The sequence below is a fragment of the Anser anser genome, assembly GCF_964211835.1.
Source record: "Anser anser genome assembly, chromosome: 4".
NCBI lineage: Eukaryota > Metazoa > Chordata > Aves > Anseriformes > Anatidae > Anser > Anser anser.
Genome location: NC_139724.1, coordinates 152,756 through 176,397, shown reverse-complemented (window position 1 = coordinate 176,397; position 23,642 = coordinate 152,756). Strand labels below are relative to the sequence as shown.

Here is a 23,642-nt window from a genome sequence, read left to right as displayed (position 1 = left end):
TTTGCTCACATTACTGAAGAAAGGAATGGCTGTGCTTCTTCCCCACCCCCCTCTCTTTTTCTTTTTTTTTCCTCTCCTCTTCTCCCTCGATGACGGGGACTCGAAATGTTTTTCTCAGATGTCCATGTGGAAATTTTTAAAAAAAAAAAAAAAAAAGAAGCTGATGGTGAACACTGACAGAATTGGGTGACACTTTCAAGGTAGAGGGCAAAGAACGTGGAAATTCCTAGTACGTTAGTGTTACTCTGTTAGCAAAACCGACGTACACGCCGCTTGCTGTTCCTAGTTTTTTGGTTTGGCCTGGTTTTCCTTTCAGAAGTCTCCCCGAAGGCCTTTGTGGACAAAACTTTGTCCCGCTTCAGCTTTAAGAATTATCCTAGAAACAATGAACAAGTGCTTGCAGGGCTTTATGGAACGCTAGTTGCGGTCAGTCAAGAACGACTTGGGAGGCAATTCCTTTCGTGGAATTGTAGAGTGATCGAGAGATCAAGGCCAGCGTTGTGAAGAAATAGTGCCAGGTTATAGTCACAGGTGACTGCCTTCTGAAGGGAACAGAGGCTCCCATCTGCAGACCAGACCATCTTTACTGAGAGCTTTTCTACCTGCCTGGGGCTTGGATCAGGGACATTGCTAGCGAGCTTACGAGCTTAGTTCAAACTTCAGATTATTCCCTACTCCTGCTCTTTCACGTGGGTACCAACAAGTTTGCAGCAAGAAGTCTGCGTTCAATCAAAATAAATTTCAGGGCCCTGGGAAGATAGCTAGAGGATTCAGAAGCACGGGTTATCGTCTAGCATTTTGGGATATATTAAACACAGTGTAGGCAGCTGGTCAAAAGAGGTGATTCTCCCACTGTATTTAGCGTTGGCGAAGCCTCTCCTTCAATATTGTGTGCGATTCTGGGCTCTACAATATAAAAAGAACGTTAAGATCCCTGAAAGCGTACAGAGGAGGGCAACAAAGCCGGTAAAAGGATTGGAAGGCACGCCCTGTGTGGACGCTACGGTACTTCTGCTAGCTCCTCGGAATTGTATATAGTCATGAGTAACGCTCCTGATTCTAAATACATAGTCTTTCCCTGCATATAAGCCGAACGCTATTCTACAATCGTTTGCTTCTTCCGGCAGTGGATTCTGTCTTTCAGTGATTTATGGGTACTTTACATGTCCTGGATATTGCTTTCCAGATACCTGGAGCTTGCTAGCTTTTCTGTCTCCCAGACGTGTGGCTGATAGTGGTCTAGTCTTGTGAGCTGTGCTGCCGTGAAGTCTGTCACCTGTTGATGTTGAAGGTACTTTTCTGGAAAGAGGAAGGTGGTAGGTACAGTTTCACACCAGGCCATCAACAAAATCACTTACTCTTTTTATCATCTCCAGACGTGTTTCCTTCGGTGGCTTCTGGACTTTGGTCCATATTGTAGGCCCCGAGAAGGAAGGAGGTTGGCTTTTCATAACCACAATTTCTTCCAGCTGTTTCAGATGGATTTCATGGTTGATTCTAGTTGAAATGACTGCCTCAGGAAAAAAAAATAACAAAAATGGTAGTCCAAACAACTTATAAAAAAATAAAAATAAAAAACAAACGAAAACACCGCTCCCATTTCCTCACAGCTTATTCATTTGCTGTGGTATCTTCTTTATGGAAAGAAGTGTCCTTTCCTTCCCAAGCTGTAAAGGAAGAGTTCAGGTACTCTTCACTTGTGCGCTTTAATCTGTGACGTGTTTGTTCGCATAGAACTTCTGGGAAGTTTGGCGGTAGAGTTTAGGGTTTACATGTTAGGTAAACAGAAGTATCGCTCAACTCAGAACATAGTTAAATAAAAGTACAATATTTATTTAAAATGAATAAGTGTGTGTCTATAGTCTTGTGTCCTTTCTTTGCAGAACTCAATAGTTAGCCTTTATACATATTTCTAAGTTGCCCGGTTTATCAGTGTACAACACAGCATTCGGGAATATCATCTGAGATTTTAGGTGAAGAGGACTGTCCTTTGTTCAGTTGTGCACTCTTGTGTGTCAGCCCTGATTCTGAACCGTATAAAAGCTGGAAACTTCTTTCCGGTTTTCTCTCTAACCTCACTGAAGTGTGGGTACTTCCCAGCGTACGTGATACTATTCAGCATGTGGATATTCTGTTTCCTCACACTAGCTACAATTCCGGTGAAGTTACGCATCTTGAGCCTGCATGTTAGTGTTTCATCCTTTCAGTTCCACAAAAGGAGGGTTCAGTGGAAGTTTTGAATCCTGTAGAGTGGAATACAGGTTTTTAGCCTCAAAGGCTTTAGTTATTTTTCCCTGGTGAGCTTTGGAACAGAAGATATGTAACATTAACAATTTTTTATTATTCATTTCAGGACTCTTTGACAGCCCTCCTGGATCCGATGATGCAAAGCTCACTGACATATCCTACCCAGGAGACCAACAATCGGTGACGTTTGGAACCAAATCCCAGGTGGGAAACATAAGTGATCAAAGTGGAGCAAGAATTCGTGTTGAGCATGGGGATTCAAATAACAAATGCATTTTCGGGAACTGGCTCTATCCTTCATCGCAGGTGAAAGCAGCTCTGTGGGCCCTCCAAGGAGGCACCTCTGCAGTGATTGCAAGTGGAACCCACCCAAAGATCTCGGGTCGTGTCATCACAGGTGTTGTGGAAGGGAAGAAAGTTGGAACTTTTTTTTCAGAGGTAAAACCTGCAGGTGAGTACGGAAGTAACATGTACATTGGGAGCTGTAGAGATTTCCTGGAAGTTTAGGGTCAAAATTTGGCTAGGCCTGCCTGTTCAACAAATGGGAAACTACGCTCTGCTTGACAAACAGCTTTTGAAAGGTAACTTTTAATGTTGGAATAGAACATCTTGAATCCTCTGCTCGGGTTCCTTCCAGCTGATGACTTGCTGCATCAGACTTGCATTCAAAGAACTGGGTAGAATTTGTATTGCTTTTAGTCTTAGAGGTTATCATCTATTATTGAAGATTCCAGGGTGAAAGCGTGCATATAGAATGTACGGCTGAACTAAGATAGTGTGTAGTTTGGGTTTTTGTCGTAAGTTCTTTTAATGACTCGGTCTTTTGTTACCGTATGCAGGAATGTTTTCCTGCCTCTGTGTTGCTGTGACAATGTAACAAGGGCCGCAGAAAGTCAGACCAAAGATCGGTGGTCTTAGCAGAATGGAACGAGTATAGAGCGATACTTGTGACTTGCACTTTAAGACAAGCCAATGCCTTTGAGTATAAAAACGCTTAATGTGTTTCTTGTAAAAATCGGCCATATCCTTTGAACCCATGTAAACACTTAGCATCCGTGGGTCACAGCAGTCACGAGCCTTAACTAGGTATTGTGCGTAAACTCTGGAGCTAGCACTATGTGGAGAACTGCTTCCTTTATTTTGTGTGTGTTTGTGGGCAGGAGGAGCGTTGAAGTTTGCTTCCTGCTAGCTTTTGATGCCCCCGCCTTCTGTATGGAAAGAGAACACGGGTGATCGATCTCTGTTCAACTTCTATGATATGAGACATCGTCTTTTCCCTCATCGTCTCTTTGTCACATGAAAAAGGTTTTTTCTTAGTCCTTTTCTACAGAAACTGTTCCAAAAGTTTGGCGATCCCTGTTTCTCTTGGCTGAAACTGTTTTTATTCTACTGTGACCTTTTTAAGATAGGCAAAAATAAAATTCTGTGTAGCATCCAAGATGCAAATGAACCTTCAGTTTATGAGATAGCAAGGCTAACTTTGAGTTTTGATCAGACTGGTGATGTTTCTTGTTGCCTTTCCTAGGCCTTTTCCAAAAGCTTAAACGTGTAAGTTGCTCTTCGACGCTGATGAGCATTGGGGTGATGTTTTCATAGGATTATGTGCAGTACCGAGACCTGATTTCCCCTTTTGCCTCTGCATTTCTTCACGTTTATCTGCTTTGAATTGTGCTTGCTATTTGGTTGCATAGCGGCTGCAAAGGAATCACAGGCTGGTTGAGGTCGGAAGGACCTCCAGAGGTCACCCGGTCCAACACCCCTGCTCAAGCAGAGCCACCCAGATCTGGTTTTCCAGGACCACGTCCAGACAGGTTTTGAAACCTCACAAAGACCGTGACTCCACGACCTCCCTGGGCAGCCTACGCTAGTGCTCAGTCACCCTCACAGCGAAAAAGTATTTACTGATGTTCAGGAAACCACAGGAGGGGAACATCCTATGTTTCGGCCTGTGTCTGTTGCCTCCTTTTTTTGTTCCTTGGGTACCAGTTAGAAAAGTCTGGCTTTGTCTTCCTTCCACCCTCCCTTCGTGTATTTACAGACATCGATGAGATCCCCTCCAAGCCTCCTCTTCTCCAGGCCGAACGGTCCCAGCTCTCCCAGCCTGTCCTCATAGGAAAGGTGCTTCAGTCCCTTACCGTCCTCGTGGCCCTCCGTTGGACTCTTTGCAGTGTGTCCAGGTCCCTCCTGTACTGGGAGGCCCAGGCCCAGCACTCCAGGTGCGGCCTCACCGTTCCTGAGCAGAGGCGGAGGATCGCCTTTCTTGACCTGCTGGCAATACTTTGCCTAATGCCACCCAGGATACCCTCAGCTGCTTTTGCAGCAAAGGCACATTGCTGTTTCGTGTTCAAGTTGGCGTCCACCAGGAAACTTAGCTCCTTTTCCGAGAAGTTCCTTTCTGGGAAAAAGTGCGATATCAGCGCTTTTCACTTTGTCCTACTGCAATAAATTTGTATCAGCTATAAAGCTTTTCATCTTGTAACCCCACGTCTCAGACGATTACAAATATGGTGAACAGCAAAAGTAAAGGTGAAATCTTACTGCGACCCTTCCTCTACCATGGAACGTGGTTACTCCCATTCTTTCTTTTGTCTTCTGTCTTCCAAAACACGCTTGAAATACTCAGGTACCTTTTTAAAATGAACTCTTATCTCCTCGCGTGTGTCACTTTTTTTCGAAGAACACGAAAATACGCTCTACTTTATAAAGTATGACCTCGCTTTAAAAAGCTGTTTTAACGCTCCTTAATTAAGTCTTCTTAATCAAGTGTCCGCTAGTTCTTTTCTTACCTCCTGTTATTTTCCTTAACGTGGGAATTCCTGCTCTGGCAATTTCTGTAGGACGCTTCTGAAATAGAAGTCCGGGCCTATTAGTCACATTTCAAGTCATCTGTCCTACAGACAATTTCAAGAGAGTTAAAAATGAAAACGTAGCTTATCCGTGAGCTACTTGAGAACTCCTTAGTGAAATGCTGCGTGAGCCTTTTGACTTGTTACTTCTGCTTCTGTTTCAAAACTTGTTCTGTATCGTTTCAGTTTGAGACAGGTTCTTTGATATCCACGCCAAGAAGAAAACCTTTCTTCCGTAGGAACCCTTCAGTGTGCACAGGGAGAGGCGTGGAGAGAGCAGCTATTCTGCAAGCTGTTACTCAGGCCGCTTTTGGCTTCCAGCGCTGTTTGTACATTCCCGTGTTGTTTTGCAATCTTTTCTCTTTTCGTTAGTTGTCTAATTAAACTTTTTCAAAGGATGCCTCCCTGTTTTCAGTTTTCTCCTACGCCCTGAGATTTAGCCGTCCTTGTATTCTTTTGCTCTTTGTCAAGTCTCTTTGATACAAGCTGTGTGCAGCTTTGATACGAGCTTGTTTGTCCCCTATGACCTGGATGATCTTGCTGAATCTCCGTGATGCCTTGAAAAGGGCTGTGCTCGGGGACCGTGGCAGCATTTTGGTATCTGATACAGATTTTCCTGTTCTGGCATACAGTGAATTTCTTTGATATGTCTATTAGGACCGTACCTGTTTTCCTGCTTTGAGTAAAGAGTTGGAAGATGAAAGGTTAGCGTTCGTTTCCTCCCACATGGGCTGTAACCTTTGTCTGCGTGTCTTGTGGTTGTGTTTTGTTTGTTTGTTTGTTTGTTTTGGCAGGCCCTCCAGCAGAGCAGCAGGGTGAAAGGGCTCGAGCTGGTGGCAGGACCCTGGCAGCTCTGCAGCCTGAGCAGGTGAGAGAACAGTATGTGCTCACTCTTTAAGGTTGGGAACACGTGGCAAGTCTTAAAATACAGGTTTATAACACAAATGGGTCCTGGAAAAAATCAGCTGGCTCCAAGCATCCAGGGAGTCAAGACAGTGAGAAGATGTGTCAGTAGAAATGAGCTGAAGTGAGCCAGATGTCAAACACCACGGACTTCATATAAGGATGCAGTTCAGAAACTTTTCTCTTTCAGAGAGCGGAGATTGATTATCGTCTTGCTGACTTGTTACCTGATCAGAGAGAAGAAATTCTCTTGGCAAACGAGAAGGACTTAGAAGAAGCTGAAAATAAAGGTAATATTATGGGTCCTTTCATGGTACTCCTGTTGTCATGAGCTTTTCTGGGCCTCAAAGGAAATGAGCAGAACTAGAATATTCCGTCACCTGCAATTGGATATTACGGCTGTCACAGGTTAGTGAGCCCAGGACTTTGAGAGCTTGTCAGTGGAAACAGCTGCAGCTTCCATAATTACATGAGAGATGTCTTCATCAGAGAAGACAGAGAGGCCTTTGAAAACAGCAACCCACGGCATTGTTTAAAAAAAAAAATAAAAATCTAAATAAATAAATAAATAGCGTTTTCTTTTGCCAAAGGAGGCTCGCTTTAGGAATTGAATATAGCAAGTATCTGCCCTGTTATCGTCATGTATGAAATAGCATGAGTATCTCCTGGGCTGGTTAACGTGATGTTTGGCCCCTGTGGGGAAGGTTGTTACTGAAAAATGATGCTTTCCGGAACGAACCATGTTACCTTCTGACCGAGGAAAGTACAGTTCAGGCAGCATAGACTAAATCCGTTCTCTTGCGTTCGAGGGGTGCATCGAGAAGCTGGTCTTGGGTTAGAAAATGTGTGAAACTGGCACGTCACAAACTGTAATGCAGAGAGGTCTTTGATAACAAAAGCGTATTTCTGTTGGTGAGTTACTGGAAGGCTGCAAGAAGTCTTGCCTCAAAAGACTCTTCTGAAATGAATTCTGTTGCCATCCCAATTTTTTTTCCTCTACGGGCACATTCTTGGGACTTGCTTCTGCAATGTCGAGAGTTATTCAGGGTTGGTTTTTGATACCCAGCGTAGAGAAGGAGTTAGCTTACGTTCAGGTGCTGCGGTTTCTGCACGTGTCTTATAACGTAGGTTCCCTGCTTAACTTGCAATTTATGAGGTTCCTACCAATGAGCACTTTCCTGTCCATGCCGAACGCAGCTGAGTTGCAGGCTACCATTAAACATCAAATGTTTGATATAGATTGCTAATAGCAAATCGCAACTGTTAAGAATATATGCTAAAAAAAAATTAGCACAGAAAGTAGAAGCTCTAGGCTGTGAGTGGTCTGTCCCATACTGATACTGCATGTTTGCACCGAGGCAGAATGATTGCTTTCACTCGCTTGTGGAGCGATGAGTCTAGGCTCTCACTGCTAGTATTTTTAGCAAGACTGATTGAGCATTTCTCTAACGTATGAGCAAGTGTTTGAGGAGCAAGTGATGGGTATGGGCACTTAGAAAGAGACTGCCAAAGGGCAGCTTCCTATTTTATAACTGAATTTTGTGAGCGTTGGTCCTCGTTTCATACTGAAGGGGAGTAGGCTCTAGTGAAGGGAGTATGTTCACGTGAAAGGAAAAGGCACTAGTCTCCCTCGTCTGGCATTATTACTTCCTTGCTGCTAGCTCTGTTCTTCATAGAAAGCCAGCATGTTTCCTCGTCACATTCTAGTCTGCCTGCCTAGACTTCAGCCTTTGCCTCCTGGGTCTCTTGCCTTGCATAGACAATCTCTCCCCTTCTCCTCTTCTTCTTCATCTCATTTGTAAACCTTTTATCAGGCTGATTCTTACTGGCTCCCCACCCCCACCCTCCGACCTTTTTCTATTTTTTCCTTTTTTTCTATTTTTTTTTACAGACTTAGGATGGCTTGTCTTGTTAGTTACTTTTTTTCCTGCCAGCCCCCAGCCTCAAGTTCTCCGATGCGACTTCAGAGGATCATCTTTGATACCTCCGCATCTGAATAATACGGTTTCTGTCCCATGCTGTAGCTGACGGCAGGACGGACTCTGAGTGCAGAGGAGAGGTTGCTTCCTCCCTGGTTTCCTATTGCGTCCCATACTGGTTTGGGTAAGCAATTACAGAGGAAATTTGACTTCTCCGTGGAGCAGCGTGCGCCTGACAGCTAGCTGGAGACAGCACACACGGCATTGAGTCAGCGCTCCGAGTGCGGTCCTGAGTTGCAGTAAAGGTAAAACAATTGCAGACTGACAGTTTAGCTTCTAAGGAGCACATACAAATAGCAGGTTTGCCTCTAATGCTTAAAAGGCGAGGTTCCGAGATCATATTTCACGGACTGCTTCCTATAGATTTCAAGAAATGCCATCGTTCTGAAGCACAGCCGCCCTCTGTTATTGTTTAAAGGGAACAAACTGCCTTGAGACCCGTTACGTGGGAGGGAACCGGGGGCGGAAGTGACGTCAGGGCGTGCCCTCACCGAGGGCCAAAACGGCTCCGTGATTGGCTGGACCGTGAGGGCGGATGTGGTGTCCTGGCGAGCCGTCATTGAGGGCGGATACGCTTCATGATTGGCTGGGAACCCAGGGCGGAAGCGGCGTCACGGCTAGCCTTAACTCAGGGCGGAAACGCTCCGTGATTGGCTCGGAGGAACCCAGGGCGGAGGTGCCGTGCAGGGCTTGCCGGCACTATGGGCGGAAGCTGTCGGGCCGGGCCGCGCCGGGCTCAGCTCGGGTCGGGCCGCCGCGGCGCGGTGCCGCAACGAGGTTGGTGGTCGGCGCCGCCCCGGGCCGGGCCGGGCCGGGAGGGGGCCAGGCGGCGGGCGGTTGGGGCGCCACGCGGTCGGCGGCTTCTGCGGAAACGGCCCTTGTGCGGGGCGGGGGCGGCGTCGGAGCGGAGCGGACCGGGCGTGCGGCGGGGTCTGCACTGCGCGGGGCTTCGGAGGGCTGGGGGAGAGGGGGGCGAAGCGGCGCGGGGGGGGGCGGCTGCGTGCGCTTGGCCGACTCCCCTCTGGGTCGGATGGACTGCTCCGTCCCGCGGCATGCTGGGAGCTGTAGTTCTGTGGCGCGCGGCCGGTCTTTCCCCGAGCCGGGGCCGGGGCCGGGGCCGGGCCGTGCGCGCCGGGAGGCGCAGGTTGCCGCTGGCTGCGAGCGCGGCTGCCGGCGGTGAGGCGAGCGAGAGCCTTCGGGGGCGCTTCCCCGGAGCGTCGGGCCGGGAGGGGTGGGGGCTGCGGCGGCCGGGCGCGGGTCCTCGCTGCGCTCGATCGTCGGGCTGCGCCTCGGAGGTTTTCCTCCCCCCGCGCGCTGACGGCCGGCTCTCTCCTTTCCCTGCGGCTCACCAGGGCAGAAGCAGCTCCCCGCCGCTGGGACCCCCGCGGGGTTTGTCGCCGAGCGAAGGTGGCGCGGCAGCTGAAGGGAGGAAAGCTGCAGCTGGCGTGCTGCAGTCGCAGGTTTCCCAGGAGAAAGAGCAGCCCGTCTGTCCCAGCTGTCCGGGTAAGTCGCAGCGACCTCCGGGTGAAATCCGGGCGTGAAGGGGATTTTGGTGGCTCTCTTAGACGGCTAGCCCTACCAAAGGTCGCATCGGTTACAAAAGGTAGTAGTAACCTTGCAGTTTGTGTGTTCCGTAGCGTCTGTAGCACAATAAACTGGCAGGTGAAGGAATGAGCGGGTACAAATACACGTGACTCTACAGCTGAGCTTTTCTACCTGCCTGGGGCTTGGATCAGGGACATTGCTAGCGAGCTTACGAGCTTAGTTCAAACTTCAGATTATTCCCTACTCCTGCTCTTTCACGTGGGTACCAACAAAGTTGCAGCAAGAAGTCTGTGTTCAATCAAAATAAATTTCAGGGCCCTGGGAAGATAGCTAAAGGATTCAGAAGCACGGGTTATCGTCTAGCATTTTGGGATATATTAAACACAGCGTAGCCAGCTGGTCAAAAGAGGTGATTCTCCCACTGTATTTAGCGTTGGCGAAGCCTCTCCTTCAATATTGTGTGCGATTCTGGGCTCTACAATATAAAAAGAACGTTAAGATCCCTGAAAGCGTACAGAGGAGGGCAACAAAGCCGGTAAAAGGATTGGAAGGCACGCCCTGTGTGGACGCTACGGTACTTCTGCTAGCTCCTCGGAATTGTATATAGTCATGAGTAACGCTCCTGATTCTAAATACATAGTCTTTCCCTGCATATAAGCCGAACGCTATTCTACAATCGTTTGCTTCTTCCGGCAGTGGATTCTGTCTTTCAGTGATTTATGGGTACTTTACATGTCCTGGATATTGCTTTCCAGATACCTGGAGCTTGCTAGCTTTTCTGTCTCCCAGACGTGTGGCTGGTAGTGGTCTAGTCTTGTGAGCTGTGCTGCCGTGAAGTCTGTCACCTGTTGATGCTGAAGGTACTTTTCTAGAAAGAGGAAGGTGGTAGGTACAGTTTCACACCAGGCCATCAACAAAATCACGTACTCTTTTTATCATCTCCAGACGTGTTTCCTTCGGTGGCTTCTGGACTTTGGTCCATATTGTAGGCCCCGAGAAGGAAGGAGGAGGTTGGCTTTTCATAACCACAGTTTCTTCCAGCTGTTTCAGATGGATTTCATGGTTGATTCTAGTTGAAATGACTGCCTCAGGAAAAAAAAACAACAAAAATGATAGAAACTGTTCCAAAAGTTTGGCGATCCCTGTTTCTCTTGGCTGAAACTGTTTTTATTCTACTGTGACCTTTTTAAGATAGGCAAAAATAAAATTCTGTGTAGCATCCAAGATGCAAATGAACCTTCAGTTTATGAGATAGCAAGGCTAACTTTGAGTTTTGATCAGACTGGTGATGTTTCTTGTTGCCTTTCCTAGGCCTTTTCCAAAAGCTTAAACGTGTAAGTTGCTCTTCGACGCTGATGAGCATTGGGGTGATGTTTTCATAGGATTATGTGCAGTACCGAGGCCTGATTTCCCCTTTTGCCTCTGCATTTCTTCACGTTTATCTGCTTTGAATTGTGCTTGCTATTTGGTTGCATAGCGGCTGCAAAGGAATCACAGGCTGGTTGAGGTCGGAAGGACCTCCAGAGGTCACCCGGTCCAACACCCCTGCTCAAGCAGAGCCACCCAGATCTGGTTTTCCAGGACCACGTCCAGACAGGTTTTGAAACCTCACAAAGACCGTGACTCCACGACCTCCCTGGGCAGCCTACGCTAGTGCTCAGTCACCCTCACAGCGAAAAAGTATTTACTGATGTTCAGGAAACCACAGGAGGGGAACATCCTATGTTTTGGCCTGTGTCTGTTGCCTCCTTTTTTTGTTCCTTGGGTACCAGTTAGAAAAGTCTGGCTTTGTCTTCCTTCCACCCTCCCTTCGTGTATTTACAGACATCGATGAGATCCCCTCCAAGCCTCCTCTTCTCCAGGCCGAGCGGTCCCAGCTCTCCCAGCCTGTCCTCATAGGAAAGGTGCTTCAGTCCCTTACCGTCCTCGTGGCCCTCCGTTGGACTCTTTGCAGTGTGTCCAGGTCCCTCCTGTACTGGGAGGCCCAGGCCCAGCACTCCAGGTGCGGCCTCACCGTTCCTGAGCAGAGGCGGAGGATCGCCTTTCTTGACCTGCTGGCAATACTTTGCCTAATGCCACCCAGGATACCCTCAGCTGCTTTTGCAGCAAAGGCACATTGCTGTTTCGTGTTCAAGTTGGCGTCCACCAGGAAACTTAGCTCCTTTTCCGAGAAGTTCCTTTCTGGGAAAAAGTGCGATATCAGCGCTTTTCACTTTGTCCTACTGCAATAAATTTGTATCAGCTATAAAGCTTTTCATCTTGTAACCCCACGTCTCAGACGATTACAAATATGGTGAACAGCAAAAGTAAAGGTGAAATCTTACTGCGACCCTTCCTCTACCATGGAACGTGGTTACTCCCATTCTTTCTTTTGTCTTCTGTCTTCCAAAACACGCTTGAAATACTCAGGTACCTTTTTAAAATGAACTCTTATCTCCTCGCGTGTGTCACTTTTTTTCGAAGAACACGAAAATACGCTCTACTTTATAAAGTATGACCTCGCTTTAAAAAGCTGTTTTAACGCTCCTTAATTAAGTCTTCTTAATCAAGTGTCCGCTAGTTCTTTTCTTACCTCCTGTTATTTTCCTTAACGTGGGAATTCCTGCTCTGGCAATTTCTGTAGGACGCTTCTGAAATAGAAGTCCGGGCCTATTAGTCACATTTCAAGTCATCTGTCCTACAGACAATTTCAAGAGAGTTAAAAATGAAAACGTAGCTTATCCGTGAGCTACTTGAGAACTCCTTAGTGAAATGCTGCGTGAGCCTTTTGACTTGTTACTTCTGCTTCTGTTTCAAAACTTGTTCTGTATCGTTTCAGTTTGAGACAGGTTCTTTGATATCCACGCCAAGAAGAAAACCTTTCTTCCGTAGGAACCCTTCAGTGTGCACAGGGAGAGGCGTGGAGAGAGCAGCTATTCTGCAAGCTGTTACTCAGGCCGCTTTTGGCTTCCAGCGCTGTTTGTACATTCCCGTGTTGTTTTGCAATCTTTTCTCTTTTCGTTAGTTGTCTAATTAAACTTTTTCAAAGGATGCCTCCCTGTTTTCAGTTTTCTCCTACGCCCTGAGATTTAGCCGTCCTTGTATTCTTTTGCTCTTTGTCAAGTCTCTTTGATACAAGCTGTGTGCAGCTTTGATACGAGCTTGTTTGTCCCCTATGACCTGGATGATCTTGCTGAATCTCCGTGATGCCTTGAAAAGGGCTGTGCTCGGGGACCGTGGCAGCATTTTGGTATCTGATACAGATTTTCCTGTTCTGGCATACAGTGAATTTCTTTGATATGTCTATTAGGACCGTACCTGTTTTCCTGCTTTGAGTAAAGAGTTGGAAGATGAAAGGTTAGCGTTCGTTTCCTCCCACATGGGCTGTAACCTTTGTCTGCGTGTCTTGTGGTTGTGTTTTGTTTGTTTGTTTGTTTGTTTTGGCAGGCCCTCCAGCAGAGCAGCAGGGTGAAAGGTCTCGAGCTGGTGGCAGGACCCTGGCAGCTCTGCAGCCTGAGCAGGTGAGAGAACAGTATGTGCTCACTCTTTAAGGTTGGGAACACGTGGCAAGTCTTAAAATACAGGTTTATAACACAAATGGGTCCTGGAAAAAATCAGCTGGCTCCAAGCATCCAGGGAGTCAAGACAGTGAGAAGATGTGTCAGTAGAAATGAGCTGAAGTGAGCCAGATGTCAAACACCACGGACTTCATATAAGGATGCAGTTCAGAAACTTTTCTCTTTCAGAGAGCGGAGATTGATTATCGTCTTGCTGACTTGTTACCTGATCAGAGAGAAGAAATTCTCTTGGCAAACGAGAAGGACTTAGAAGAAGCTGAAAATAAAGGTAATATTATGGGTCCTTTCATGGTACTCCTGTTGTCATGAGCTTTTCTGGGCCTCAAAGGAAATGAGCAGAACTAGAATATTCCGTCACCTGCAATTGGATATTACGGCTGTCACAGGTTAGTGAGCCCAGGACTTTGAGAGCTTGTCAGTGGAAACAGCTGCAGCTTCCATAATTACATGAGAGATGTCTTCATCAGAGAAGACAGAGAGGCCTTTGAAAACAGCAACCCACGGCATTGTTTAAAAAAAAAAATAAAAATCTAAATAAATAAATAAATAGCGTTTTCTTTTGCCAAAGGAGGCTCGCTTTAGGAATTGAATATAGCAAGTATCTGCCCTGTTATCGTCATGTATGAAATAGCATGAGTATCTCCTGGGCTGGTTAACGTGATGTTTGGCCCCTGTGGGGAAGGTTGTTACTGAAAAATGATGCTTTCCGGAACGAACCATGTTACCTTCTGACCGAGGAAAGTACAGTTCAGGCAGCATAGACTAAATCCGTTCTCTTGCGTTCGAGGGGTGCATCGAGAAGCTGGTCTTGGGTTAGAAAATGTGTGAAACTGGCACGTCACAAACTGTAATGCAGAGAGGTCTTTGATAACAAAAGCGTATTTCTGTTGGTGAGTTACTGGAAGGCTGCAAGAAGTCTTGCCTCAAAAGACTCTTCTGAAATGAATTCTGTTGCCATCCCAATTTTTTTTCCTCTACGGGCACATTCTTGGGACTTGCTTCTGCAATGTCGAGAGTTATTCAGGGTTGGTTTTTGATACCCAGCGTAGAGAAGGAGTTAGCTTACGTTCAGGTGCTGCGGTTTCTGCACGTGTCTTATAACGTAGGTTCCCTGCTTAACTTGCAATTTATGAGGTTCCTACCAATGAGCACTTTCCTGTCCATGCCGAACGCAGCTGAGTTGCAGGCTACCATTAAACATCAAATGTTTGATATAGATTGCTAATAGCAAATCGCAACTGTTAAGAATATATGCTAAAAAAAAATTAGCACAGAAAGTAGAAGCTCTAGGCTGTGAGTGGTCTGTCCCATACTGATACTGCATGTTTGCACCGAGGCAGAATGATTGCTTTCACTCGCTTGTGGAGCGATGAGTCTAGGCTCTCACTGCTAGTATTTTTAGCAAGACTGATTGAGCATTTCTCTAACGTATGAGCAAGTGTTTGAGGAGCAAGTGATGGGTATGGGCACTTAGAAAGAGACTGCCAAAGGGCAGCTTCCTATTTTATAACTGAATTTTGTGAGCGTTGGTCCTCGTTTCATACTGAAGGGGAGTAGGCTCTAGTGAAGGGAGTATGTTCACGTGAAAGGAAAAGGCACTAGTCTCCCTCGTCTGGCATTATTACTTCCTTGCTGCTAGCTCTGTTCTTCATAGAAAGCCAGCATGTTTCCTCGTCACATTCTAGTCTGCCTGCCTAGACTTCAGCCTTTGCCTCCTGGGTCTCTTGCCTTGCATAGACAATCTCTCCCCTTCTCCTCTTCTTCTTCATCTCATTTGTAAACCTTTTATCAGGCTGATTCTTACTGGCTCCCCACCCCCACCCTCCGACCTTTTTCTATTTTTTCCTTTTTTTCTATTTTTTTTTACAGACTTAGGATGGCTTGTCTTGTTAGTTACTTTTTTTCCTGCCAGCCCCCAGCCTCAAGTTCTCCGATGCGACTTCAGAGGATCATCTTTGATACCTCCGCATCTGAATAATACGGTTTCTGTCCCATGCTGTAGCTGACGGCAGGACGGACTCTGAGTGCAGAGGAGAGGTTGCTTCCTCCCTGGTTTCCTATTGCGTCCCATACTGGTTTGGGTAAGCAATTACAGAGGAAATTTGACTTCTCCGTGGAGCAGCGTGCGCCTGACAGCTAGCTGGAGACAGCACACACGGCATTGAGTCAGCGCTCCGAGTGCGGTCCTGAGTTGCAGTAAAGGTAAAACAATTGCAGACTGACAGTTTAGCTTCTAAGGAGCACATACAAATAGCAGGTTTGCCTCTAATGCTTAAAAGGCGAGGTTCCGAGATCATATTTCACGGACTGCTTCCTATAGATTTCAAGAAATGCCATCGTTCTGAAGCACAGCCGCCCTCTGTTATTGTTTAAAGGGAACAAACTGCCTTGAGACCCGTTACGTGGGAGGGAACCGGGGGCGGAAGTGACGTCAGGGCGTGCCCTCACCGAGGGCCAAAACGGCTCCGTGATTGGCTGGACCGTGAGGGCGGATGTGGTGTCCTGGCGAGCCGTCATTGAGGGCGGATACGCTTCATGATTGGCTGGGAACCCAGGGCGGAAGCGGCGTCACGGCTAGCCTTAACTCAGGGCGGAAACGCTCCGTGATTGGCTCGGAGGAACCCAGGGCGGAGGTGCCGTGCAGGGCTTGCCGGCACTATGGGCGGAAGCTGTCGGGCCGGGCCGCGCCGGGCTCAGCTCGGGTCGGGCCGCCGCGGCGCGGTGCCGCAACGAGGTTGGTGGTCGGCGCCGCCCCGGGCCGGGCCGGGCCGGGAGGGGGCCAGGCGGCGGGCGGTTGGGGCGCCACGCGGTCGGCGGCTTCTGCGGAAACGGCCCTTGTGCGGGGCGGGGGCGGCGTCGGAGCGGAGCGGAGCGGACCGGGCGTGCGGCGGGGTCTGCACTGCGCGGGGCTTCGGAGGGCTGGGGGAGAGGGGGGCGAAGCGGCGCGGGGGGGGGCGGCTGCGTGCGCTTGGCCGACTCCCCTCTGGGTCGGATGGACTGCTCCGTCCCGCGGCATGCTGGGAGCTGTAGTTCTGTGGCGCGCGGCCGGTCTTTCCCCGAGCCGGGGGCCGCGGCCGGGGCCGGGCCGTGCGCGCCGGGAGGCGCAGGTTGCCGCTGGCTGCGAGCGCGGCTGCCGGCGGTGAGGCGAGCGAGAGCCTTCGGGGGCGCTTCCCCGGAGCGTCGGGCCGGGAGGGGTGGGGGCTGCGGCGGCCGGGCGCGGGTCCTCGCTGCGCTCGATCGTCGGGCTGCGCCTCGGAGGTTTTCCTCCCCCCGCGCGCTGACGGCCGGCTCTCTCCTTTCCCTGCGGCTCACCAGGGCAGAAGCAGCTCCCCGCCGCTGGGACCCCCGCGGGGTTTGTCGCCGAGCGAAGGTGGCGCGGCAGCTGAAGGGAGGAAAGCTGCAGCTGGCGTGCTGCAGTCGCAGGTTTCCCAGGAGAAAGAGCAGCCCGTCTGTCCCAGCTGTCCGGGTAAGTCGCAGCAACCTTTGGGTGAAACCGAGGCGTGCTCATAAACTTCCTGCAGCCCAGGCTCAAAGGCTTAATCAAATTTGCAGAAGCGCGAACTGCTCGGCGTGGGAAGCGCAAAGGAAAGCCACGTAGTGCCTGCCAAGCTGTAGTAGCTTCTTAGACCTAGAACGAATTGGCCTGTTGAGCTCTGTCTCTTTGTTGCTCAGTCTGTGGTACAAGAGGCTAACCTTTGTCCCGCCTCAGCTTTCAGAGTTGTCCTAGAAATACACCGGTGCTTGCGGGGCTTTCCAGAACGCTGGTTGTGGTCGGTCAAGACAGACGTGAGAGGTGATTTCTGCCTGTCTGTCTGTCTGTTGGTTATGTCCCGAGAGTTTTGCTTGAACTGTGTGCAACAAAAGAGGCCTTGAGCCCGTACTGAGCAGCGAGAGAAAGCAAAACTCCAGGTAAGCGCTGGCCGTGGCAAAGTTGCTTGGGAATTGAGCGGCTGGGGGCTTTCCAGCAGAACTCGGTACGCAGACAGAAACGTGACCTTCGAGGTCTGCCTTGCGTTGAAGCTGTGGTATTTGACCCATAACTGTATGGAGCTGCTAAATCCTAGAGGGGATGATAGAGACGTCCCTGGTTCAGCCTTTTTTGCCACAGTCATTGCAGAAATGTTGGAAAAGTGAGTATCATCCCTCTCTTTAAATTCATCTTTTAAAGCGTTCTTTCTGCAGACTCCTGTCTGTGGTTAGGTACTTGATTTGCGTGAAACAGAGCCAGACTTTCCTATTAACTAGCGCCCCGATTGAAATTCCCTGTCATCGGAGGACAGGAACTATAAATGGTGCTTGGCAGTTTAAAATCTCTTGGCTTCTATGGAGGCTAACTTGCCAAAGCGAATAGGAAGTAGCCTAAAGTTCGGTAAAGACGCTGAATAGAAAAGGTCCTCTTCTTGACGGGAAAAGAGCTTTGCAGAACACAAGCTCTGTTTCCCGTAGGGCTCCCTACTTACCCACCCGCTCAGCGATTATTGCAGGCTTTGACTAGTCCCCTCAGGTCCAATATCGCACAAGCGTTGTGCCGCAGACGGTACCTTAGCTTACTTTCCATCTCGTGCTGCGTTACTTATACCCACAGAAGACTTACTTCAGCGTCAAATAAACCCCGTGCGAAGCGTCCCCGACTCATGCCAGTGGGACCATCCTGTTGTGGCTGGTAAAATCCAGGAACAGGACGATGCTTGGAAGAATGTAACCTGTGGAGGAGCAGGCAACAGTCTCCTGTTAGGCAACAGGTTTTCGAGACTGGTTTTCCCACCGCCCTGTGCGTTTTGAAGGAGGCAGTCCCTAAGCTGATGCAATCCAACTGCATCTAAGCTGTAGGTTGGTACTTCCATAAGCTATAAAGGAACTTAACGTGTTGGGTTTTTTTGTTTGTTTGTTTGTTTTTTAATCGAGGCTCGTGTGCGTGCGTTTGGCTTGTCCCGATGGCTGGTGTAGATGATCACTCACATGCCCCAAAGCTCCTTGTGCTGATGTTGGATCTGCCCCTTGGCAAAGGACTGCATCCCGTGTGTTCAGCTTTTCTTCCTTACCGTCTCGTATGTATGTATGTATTTATTTACTTTTCTGAAAGAAAGGGTGGATTTTTCATGGGTCTCTCTGTGAGCGTATCGAACCAGGCTGTTCAGATGGCTGTCGACGAAGGGGATTTTGTTGGCTCTTTTAGATAGCTATTCCTACCAAAGATTGCATCGGTTACAAAAGGTTGTAGTAACCTCGCAGTCTCTACGTTCTGTAGCGTCTGTAGCAAAATAAACTGGCAGATGAATAAATGAGCAGGTACAAATACACGTGACTCTACAGCTGAGATTAAATAACGTGCTGTTTCTTCTGTGTTTTGTCTTTCAAAGCGCATTGTTGCCGAGCGCCTGAGCTTTTTGCTCGTGTTACCGAGGCAAGGAATGGCTGTGCTTCTTCCCCCCTCATCCCTCTCTTTTTTTTTTCTCCTCCTCTCCCTTGATGACAGGGACTCAAAATGTTTTCCTCGGATGTCCACGTGAAAATTTAAAAAAAAAAAAAAAAAAAAAAGGCGACGGTGAACACTGACAGAATTGGGTGACTTTTTTAAGGCAGAGGGCAAAGAACGTGGAAATTTCTAGTATGTTAGTGTCACTCTGTTAACAGAACCAACGTACACGCCGCTTGCTGTCCCTGGTTTTTTGGTTTGGTTTTCCTTTCAGTAGTCTCCCCAAAGGCTCCACAAAGGACACCTTGTGTATCTTTTCTGTTCTTCCAGGATTCATTTGTCAGGAAAGACAACCATGAAATCCAAGGGCTGTGGACAACCATCTACCAGATGGTTGTTGCAGTTGCCTTTGGTCACGTCATTCGTCCTTTTAGCTCGCCCTTTCCTTTACCTTGAGTGGAATTTTTCTTGCCGCGCTGTTTGCAGTGGTAACATTGCTGCCGAGGTGTTTTTTGACTAAAAATGATCTTAACTGTAGTAGTGAATTCACAGATTGTGGCTTTGTGTAATGACTCCCATGATCGCAACTTTTTTTTTTTCCTTTGTCACAGATAGGAGAAAAGCTCTTTCCAGAGAGATGGAGAAGGAATTAATTATACCTCTGCCTCATTCTGTGAGACCGGAAGACAGTGAGTGACTAACTGTAAGCTGCGATTCTCAGGAGTTGCATAGCTAAGAGTCTCGGGTTCCTTCTCTGCCTGACCCCTAGGGCCTTAGGCATGGGAAATCTTAGGCTTAATGTTTTTCCCTATGAAATACTGTCACGTTAAGGGGCATAGCTGAGTAACTGTTACAGTTGCGGTCGGATTCAGGGTACTGACCTATCATGGTCACGGATTCACCTAAATAATGTAGCACGCCCTTGGTCTAGTCACGTTTAATGAGAACTGTCACGGCTGGGAACAATGCAATGAAGGGCAGTGTTCAAATGTTACCCCACAGAGTCCCAGTGCGGAGGGTGGCAGGGGGAAGAGAGGCTCAGCCCGTCGACTGATCCCAGAAGTCAGAAAGGTATCCTTCGTGATGGTATCTTCCCTAACATCCCCTTTCACTTCAGACAGTTTACATTATTTTCTCTCCTTTAGGTGGGGCTTGAGTGACTCTCGTCAGGCATACCTTGGTTATGATTGGTGAAAAGTTTTCTTGCTTTTGTTTAAAGGTAAGGGGTCTGAGAAATTCATAGCACGCCCTCAGTGAGGGGTGGTCGTCCCTTGGAGGCACGGACCTTTTGGGATGGAGGTGTGTTTTGGTATTATGACGATACTAGAATGAGCAAAAGTTCCCTAGAGTACAGTGTTTTGTTAAAAACATGACAGGTCCTTGGCTCAGGGTAGCAAAGGTGCAGCTTATCAGTGTGTCTCAGCTTATCAGTGGGTCTCAGTGTGCACGAGAGCATCGGATCCCCATCTGGTTGCAGAGCCTATCCGTGGTGTTTCCACTCCGCTTTACGCTCCCTCCCCTTCCTTGGAGTCAGCACACCGAGTTCCCCTAGTGCGATAGCACGTAAAGTTGGAGGCCTAGGGAACGCTTAGGTAGCGCAGCTGCCCTCCACCCTGAAAGCTTCGATGCTGTACGCTTTCTTTAAAAGGTGAATATGAGTTTAATTTGCCTAGTTACTTCAGGCAATTACTCTGCAACTACCCAAAGCAGCGACAGTGAGAAGCCCACTTCCAGCATCCGCTCCCCACGCAGGGACGGACAGACGGACGCCGCTCTTTGCCTTGCCCGCCAGGGGAAGGGGAGAACGACCGGGCAGGGAGCCCCACCGCAGCCCCCCTCCCCGGAGTCCTGCACAGCAGTTTAATAAAGTTTGCTTTCTGGCCCGTGCCCCCTTTGGTGGTTGCCATCCCAGGAAGTGGCTTTCGCCGTCTGTGTGTGGGTGCAGGTTCCGTAGCGGGGTGGGTATGGAGGGGGGGTGGCCCCGTGTCTGTCGGCCGGAGTGCGGGGCCAGCCCTGCCAGGTGGGGGGGCAGCTGCCTATTGTGGGACGGGGAGGGCAGCTCGCTGCTGTCTTTGCTCCCTGGGGTGGGGAGACTGCTCTGTGGGGTGGGGGCTGCTTGCAGAGGCGCAAGTGGGGAGGGGGCTGGGGGTTCCCGGCAGGACCCCCAGGGCAGGCGATGGCGTTGTGGAGGCCGGGTCCCGGGGGATTGCCGGCTGGGGCAAGGAAAGCCCAGGCAGGGGTGGCATGGGGTGGCAGGCACAGGTCTGCGGGTGCTGGGCTGCAGGTGGGGAAGCCTGGGGCTGGCTCCATGGTGTCTGCAGTGTCAAGCCGCCAGGAGCACCATTCCCCCAGCAAGCCGGGAGTTGTGGTCGTTGGGCTCAGAGCATCCCGTTGCCCGCGTTGGGTTCGTTGTTATTATCTCCCTGCCTTTTTTGTCCCGATAAAAAAGGTACTGTTACAGCTTGCCGCCGCTCAGCTTCCCAGCCGTGAGCGGCACGTTGCTCAAGGCAGACCCTTCCTCCCTGAGGCGGCGCGGGGTGCAAATTTCTGCTGTTTTCGTTTGTGCTTTCTCTGGGAAAATGGTCTGGGAAGCCGTCCCTGCTGCCCTCAGGACGCATCCTGCCGGCGAGAAGCGGGTACTGCAGGCGGCGGGGCCACGCATGCGCGGTGGCGCCTTTGGATGCCCCCTTCCGCCACCTGCTGGTGAAAATCCGGTACTGCAGGCGCCTTGGGTCAGCGCATACGCTGTGGTGCCCCCTGGCGCCCTCTGCGCCACCTGGTGGCCAAAAGTGGGTACTGCAGGCGCCTCGGGGCCGCGCATACGCTGTGGCGCCCTCTGCCGCCGCCTGGTGGCGAAAAGTGGGTACTGCAGGCGCCCCGGGGCCGCGCATGCGCGGTGGCGCCCCCCGGCGCCCTCTGCCGCCGCCTGGTGGCGAAAAGTGGGTACTGCAGGCGCCCCGGGGCCGCGCATGCGCGGTGGTGCCCCCTGGCGCCCTCTGCCGCCGCCTGGTGGCCAAAAGTGGGTACTGCAGGCGCCCCGGGGCCGCGCATGCGCGGTGGCGCCCCCTGGCGCCCTCTGCCGCCGCCTGGTGGCGAAAAGTGGGTACTGCAGGCGCCCCGGGGCCGCGCATGCGCGGTGGCGCCCCCTGGCGCCCTCTGCCGCCGCCTGGTGGCGAAAAGTGGGTACTGCAGGCGCCCCGGGGCCGCGCATGCGCGGTGGCGCCCCCTGGCGCCCTCTGCCGCCGCCTGGTGGCGAAAAGTGGGTACTGCAGGCGCCCCGGGGCCGCGCATGCGCGGTGGCGCCCCCTGGCGCCCTCTGCCGCCGCCTGGTGGCGAAAAGTGGGTACTGCAGGCGCCCCGGGGCCGCGCATGCGCGGTGGCGCCCCCTTGCGCCCTCTGCCGCCGCCTGGTGGCGAAAAGTGGGTACTGCAGGCGCCCCGGGGCCGCGCATGCGCGGTGGCGCCCCCTGGCGCCCTCTGCCGCCGCCTGGTGGCGAAAAGTGGGTACTGCAGGCGCCCCGGGGCCGCGCATGCGCGGTGGCGCCCCCTGGCGCCCTCTGCCGCCGCCTGGTGGCGAAAAGTGGGTACTGCAGGCGCCCCGGGGCCGCGCATGCGCGGTGGCGCCCCCTGGCGCCCTCTGCCGCCGCCTGGTGGCCAAAAGTGGGTACTGCAGGCGCCCCGGGGCCGCGCATGCGCGGTGGCGCCCCCTGGCGCCCTCTGCCGCCGCCTGGTGGCGAAAAGTGGGTACTGCAGGCGCCCCGGGGCCGCGCATGCGCGGTGGCGCCCCCTGGCGCCCTCTGCCGCCGCCTGGTGGCGAAAAGTGGGTACTGCAGGCGCCCCGGGGCCGCGCATGCGCGGTGGCGCCCCCTGGCGCCCTCTGCCGCCGCCTGGTGGCGAAAAGTGGGTACTGCAGGCGCCCCGGGGCCGCGCATGCGCGGTGGCGCCCCCTGGCGCCCTCTGCCGCCGCCTGGTGGCGAAAAGTGGGTACTGCAGGCGCCCCGGGGCCGCGCATGCGCGGTGGCGCCCCCTTGCGCCCTCTGCCGCCGCCTGGTGGCGAAAAGTGGGTACTGCAGGCGCCCCGGCGCCGCGCATGCGCGGTGCCGGCTTTCAATGCCCTCTTCCGCCACCTGCTGGTGAAAATCCGGTACTGCAGGCGCCTTCGGTCAGCGCATACCCTGTGGCGCCCCCTGGCGCCCTCTTCGCCACCTGGTGGCGAAAAGTGGGTACTGCAGGCGCCTCGGGGCCACGAGTGATGTTACTACATCATTTACTACATTTTTTCCTGCGAGTGATGTTACTACATTGATTTTGGTTTTGGGGTGTAATCTGTTATGCTGCTAGATTTTTCTTCCTGTGCAGAAGAAAAGTTGAGCTAATTCCAGTTAGCTTCAGTAACTTGCTTTCTCATATTGTCATTTCAATATTCAAAGCTGAAGCAAAAGCATTGGTATTGTTGCTTCTAGAGAGACGCCAGTTCTCCGGTCTGCACTCTGCATGCTGTTCAGATAAGCTAGAAAAAAATAAAGGAAAAGAAAAACAGCTGCTGCTTCTCCTGCTCTCTTTCTGCTTTCTACTTTCTTGTGCTTTGCCCCTCCCCTTTCCCAGGTGATTGGCTTTGGGTTCCAGGCAGGGCCTAATGGTAATTGAGTCACAGGCATCCCATCAGAGAGCTCATTCTGCCTGGGCTGCAGTTTGGGGTAAGTGCTTTGTTTTTGCTTCAGTCAGTTGCAGGGGTCTTTAGGTGGGTCAGAGTCTATGGACTGATGCGTTTCCAAGTAGAGATCGGTACGTCCTTCTTTGTGAGGTAACAACTAGTAGGATCCTTGCTGATCCTGGCTGGAATAATAATAATGCACAACACAGAAATCATATGAGAGATTTGGGGTCAGAATGGGAAAGTACTCGTGGATGAATCCCAAGGACCTGGTATCCCAAGGTCTCTTGAAAGTTCATTTTGTGATTAAAGCCTGGCAAGATACACAGAAAAAGCTCCAGAAGGTGGGGGTTGTAGTGAACAGTCACTGTGGGGGGCCCTCCTGCGGGAGGCCCTGGAGGTGTATATCGGGAGGGGAGATGAGAAGGAAAAGCAGAGAGCGAAACTAATGGTATTGACAGTGTAGCAGGTAGTGAGGCAGAGGGTTGGAGAGAGA

The 23,642-nt window shown here is 50.8% G+C and overlaps 2 protein-coding genes and 1 long non-coding RNA gene across 3 annotated transcripts in view; 2 read left to right on the top strand and 1 right to left on the bottom strand.

Moving 5' to 3' along the window:
• The window catches only part of LOC310898758 (uncharacterized protein), a 56,397-nt gene extending 40,586 nt beyond the window's left edge, over positions 1 to 15,811 (top strand). The window contains exons 6-10 of the mRNA XM_083834194.1: positions 2,354 to 2,451; positions 2,554 to 2,698; positions 12,947 to 13,020; positions 13,246 to 13,345; positions 14,947 to 15,811. Of these exons, the coding sequence (XP_083690320.1) occupies positions 2,354 to 2,451; positions 2,554 to 2,698; positions 12,947 to 13,020; positions 13,246 to 13,345; positions 14,947 to 15,083 (554 nt within the window). The 3' untranslated portion in view covers positions 15,084 to 15,811. The remainder of the gene's footprint in view (positions 1 to 2,353; positions 2,452 to 2,553; positions 2,699 to 12,946; positions 13,021 to 13,245; positions 13,346 to 14,946) is intronic.
• Positions 131 to 21,650, bottom strand: LOC310898777. Its single transcript, XR_014583703.1, has 2 exons — positions 16,559 to 21,650; positions 131 to 558 (listed from the first exon to the last, which is right to left on the bottom strand). It is a non-coding gene; the product is annotated as an uncharacterized lncRNA (long non-coding RNA).
• Positions 15,570 to 23,642, top strand: part of LOC310898764 (uncharacterized protein) — a gene marked incomplete at its 5' end in the record, with an annotated part of 75,975 nt that continues 67,902 nt past the window's right edge. The window contains 2 exons of the mRNA XM_083834211.1: positions 15,570 to 15,811; positions 16,393 to 16,543. Of these exons, the coding sequence (XP_083690337.1) occupies positions 15,570 to 15,811; positions 16,393 to 16,543 (393 nt within the window). The remainder of the gene's footprint in view (positions 15,812 to 16,392; positions 16,544 to 23,642) is intronic.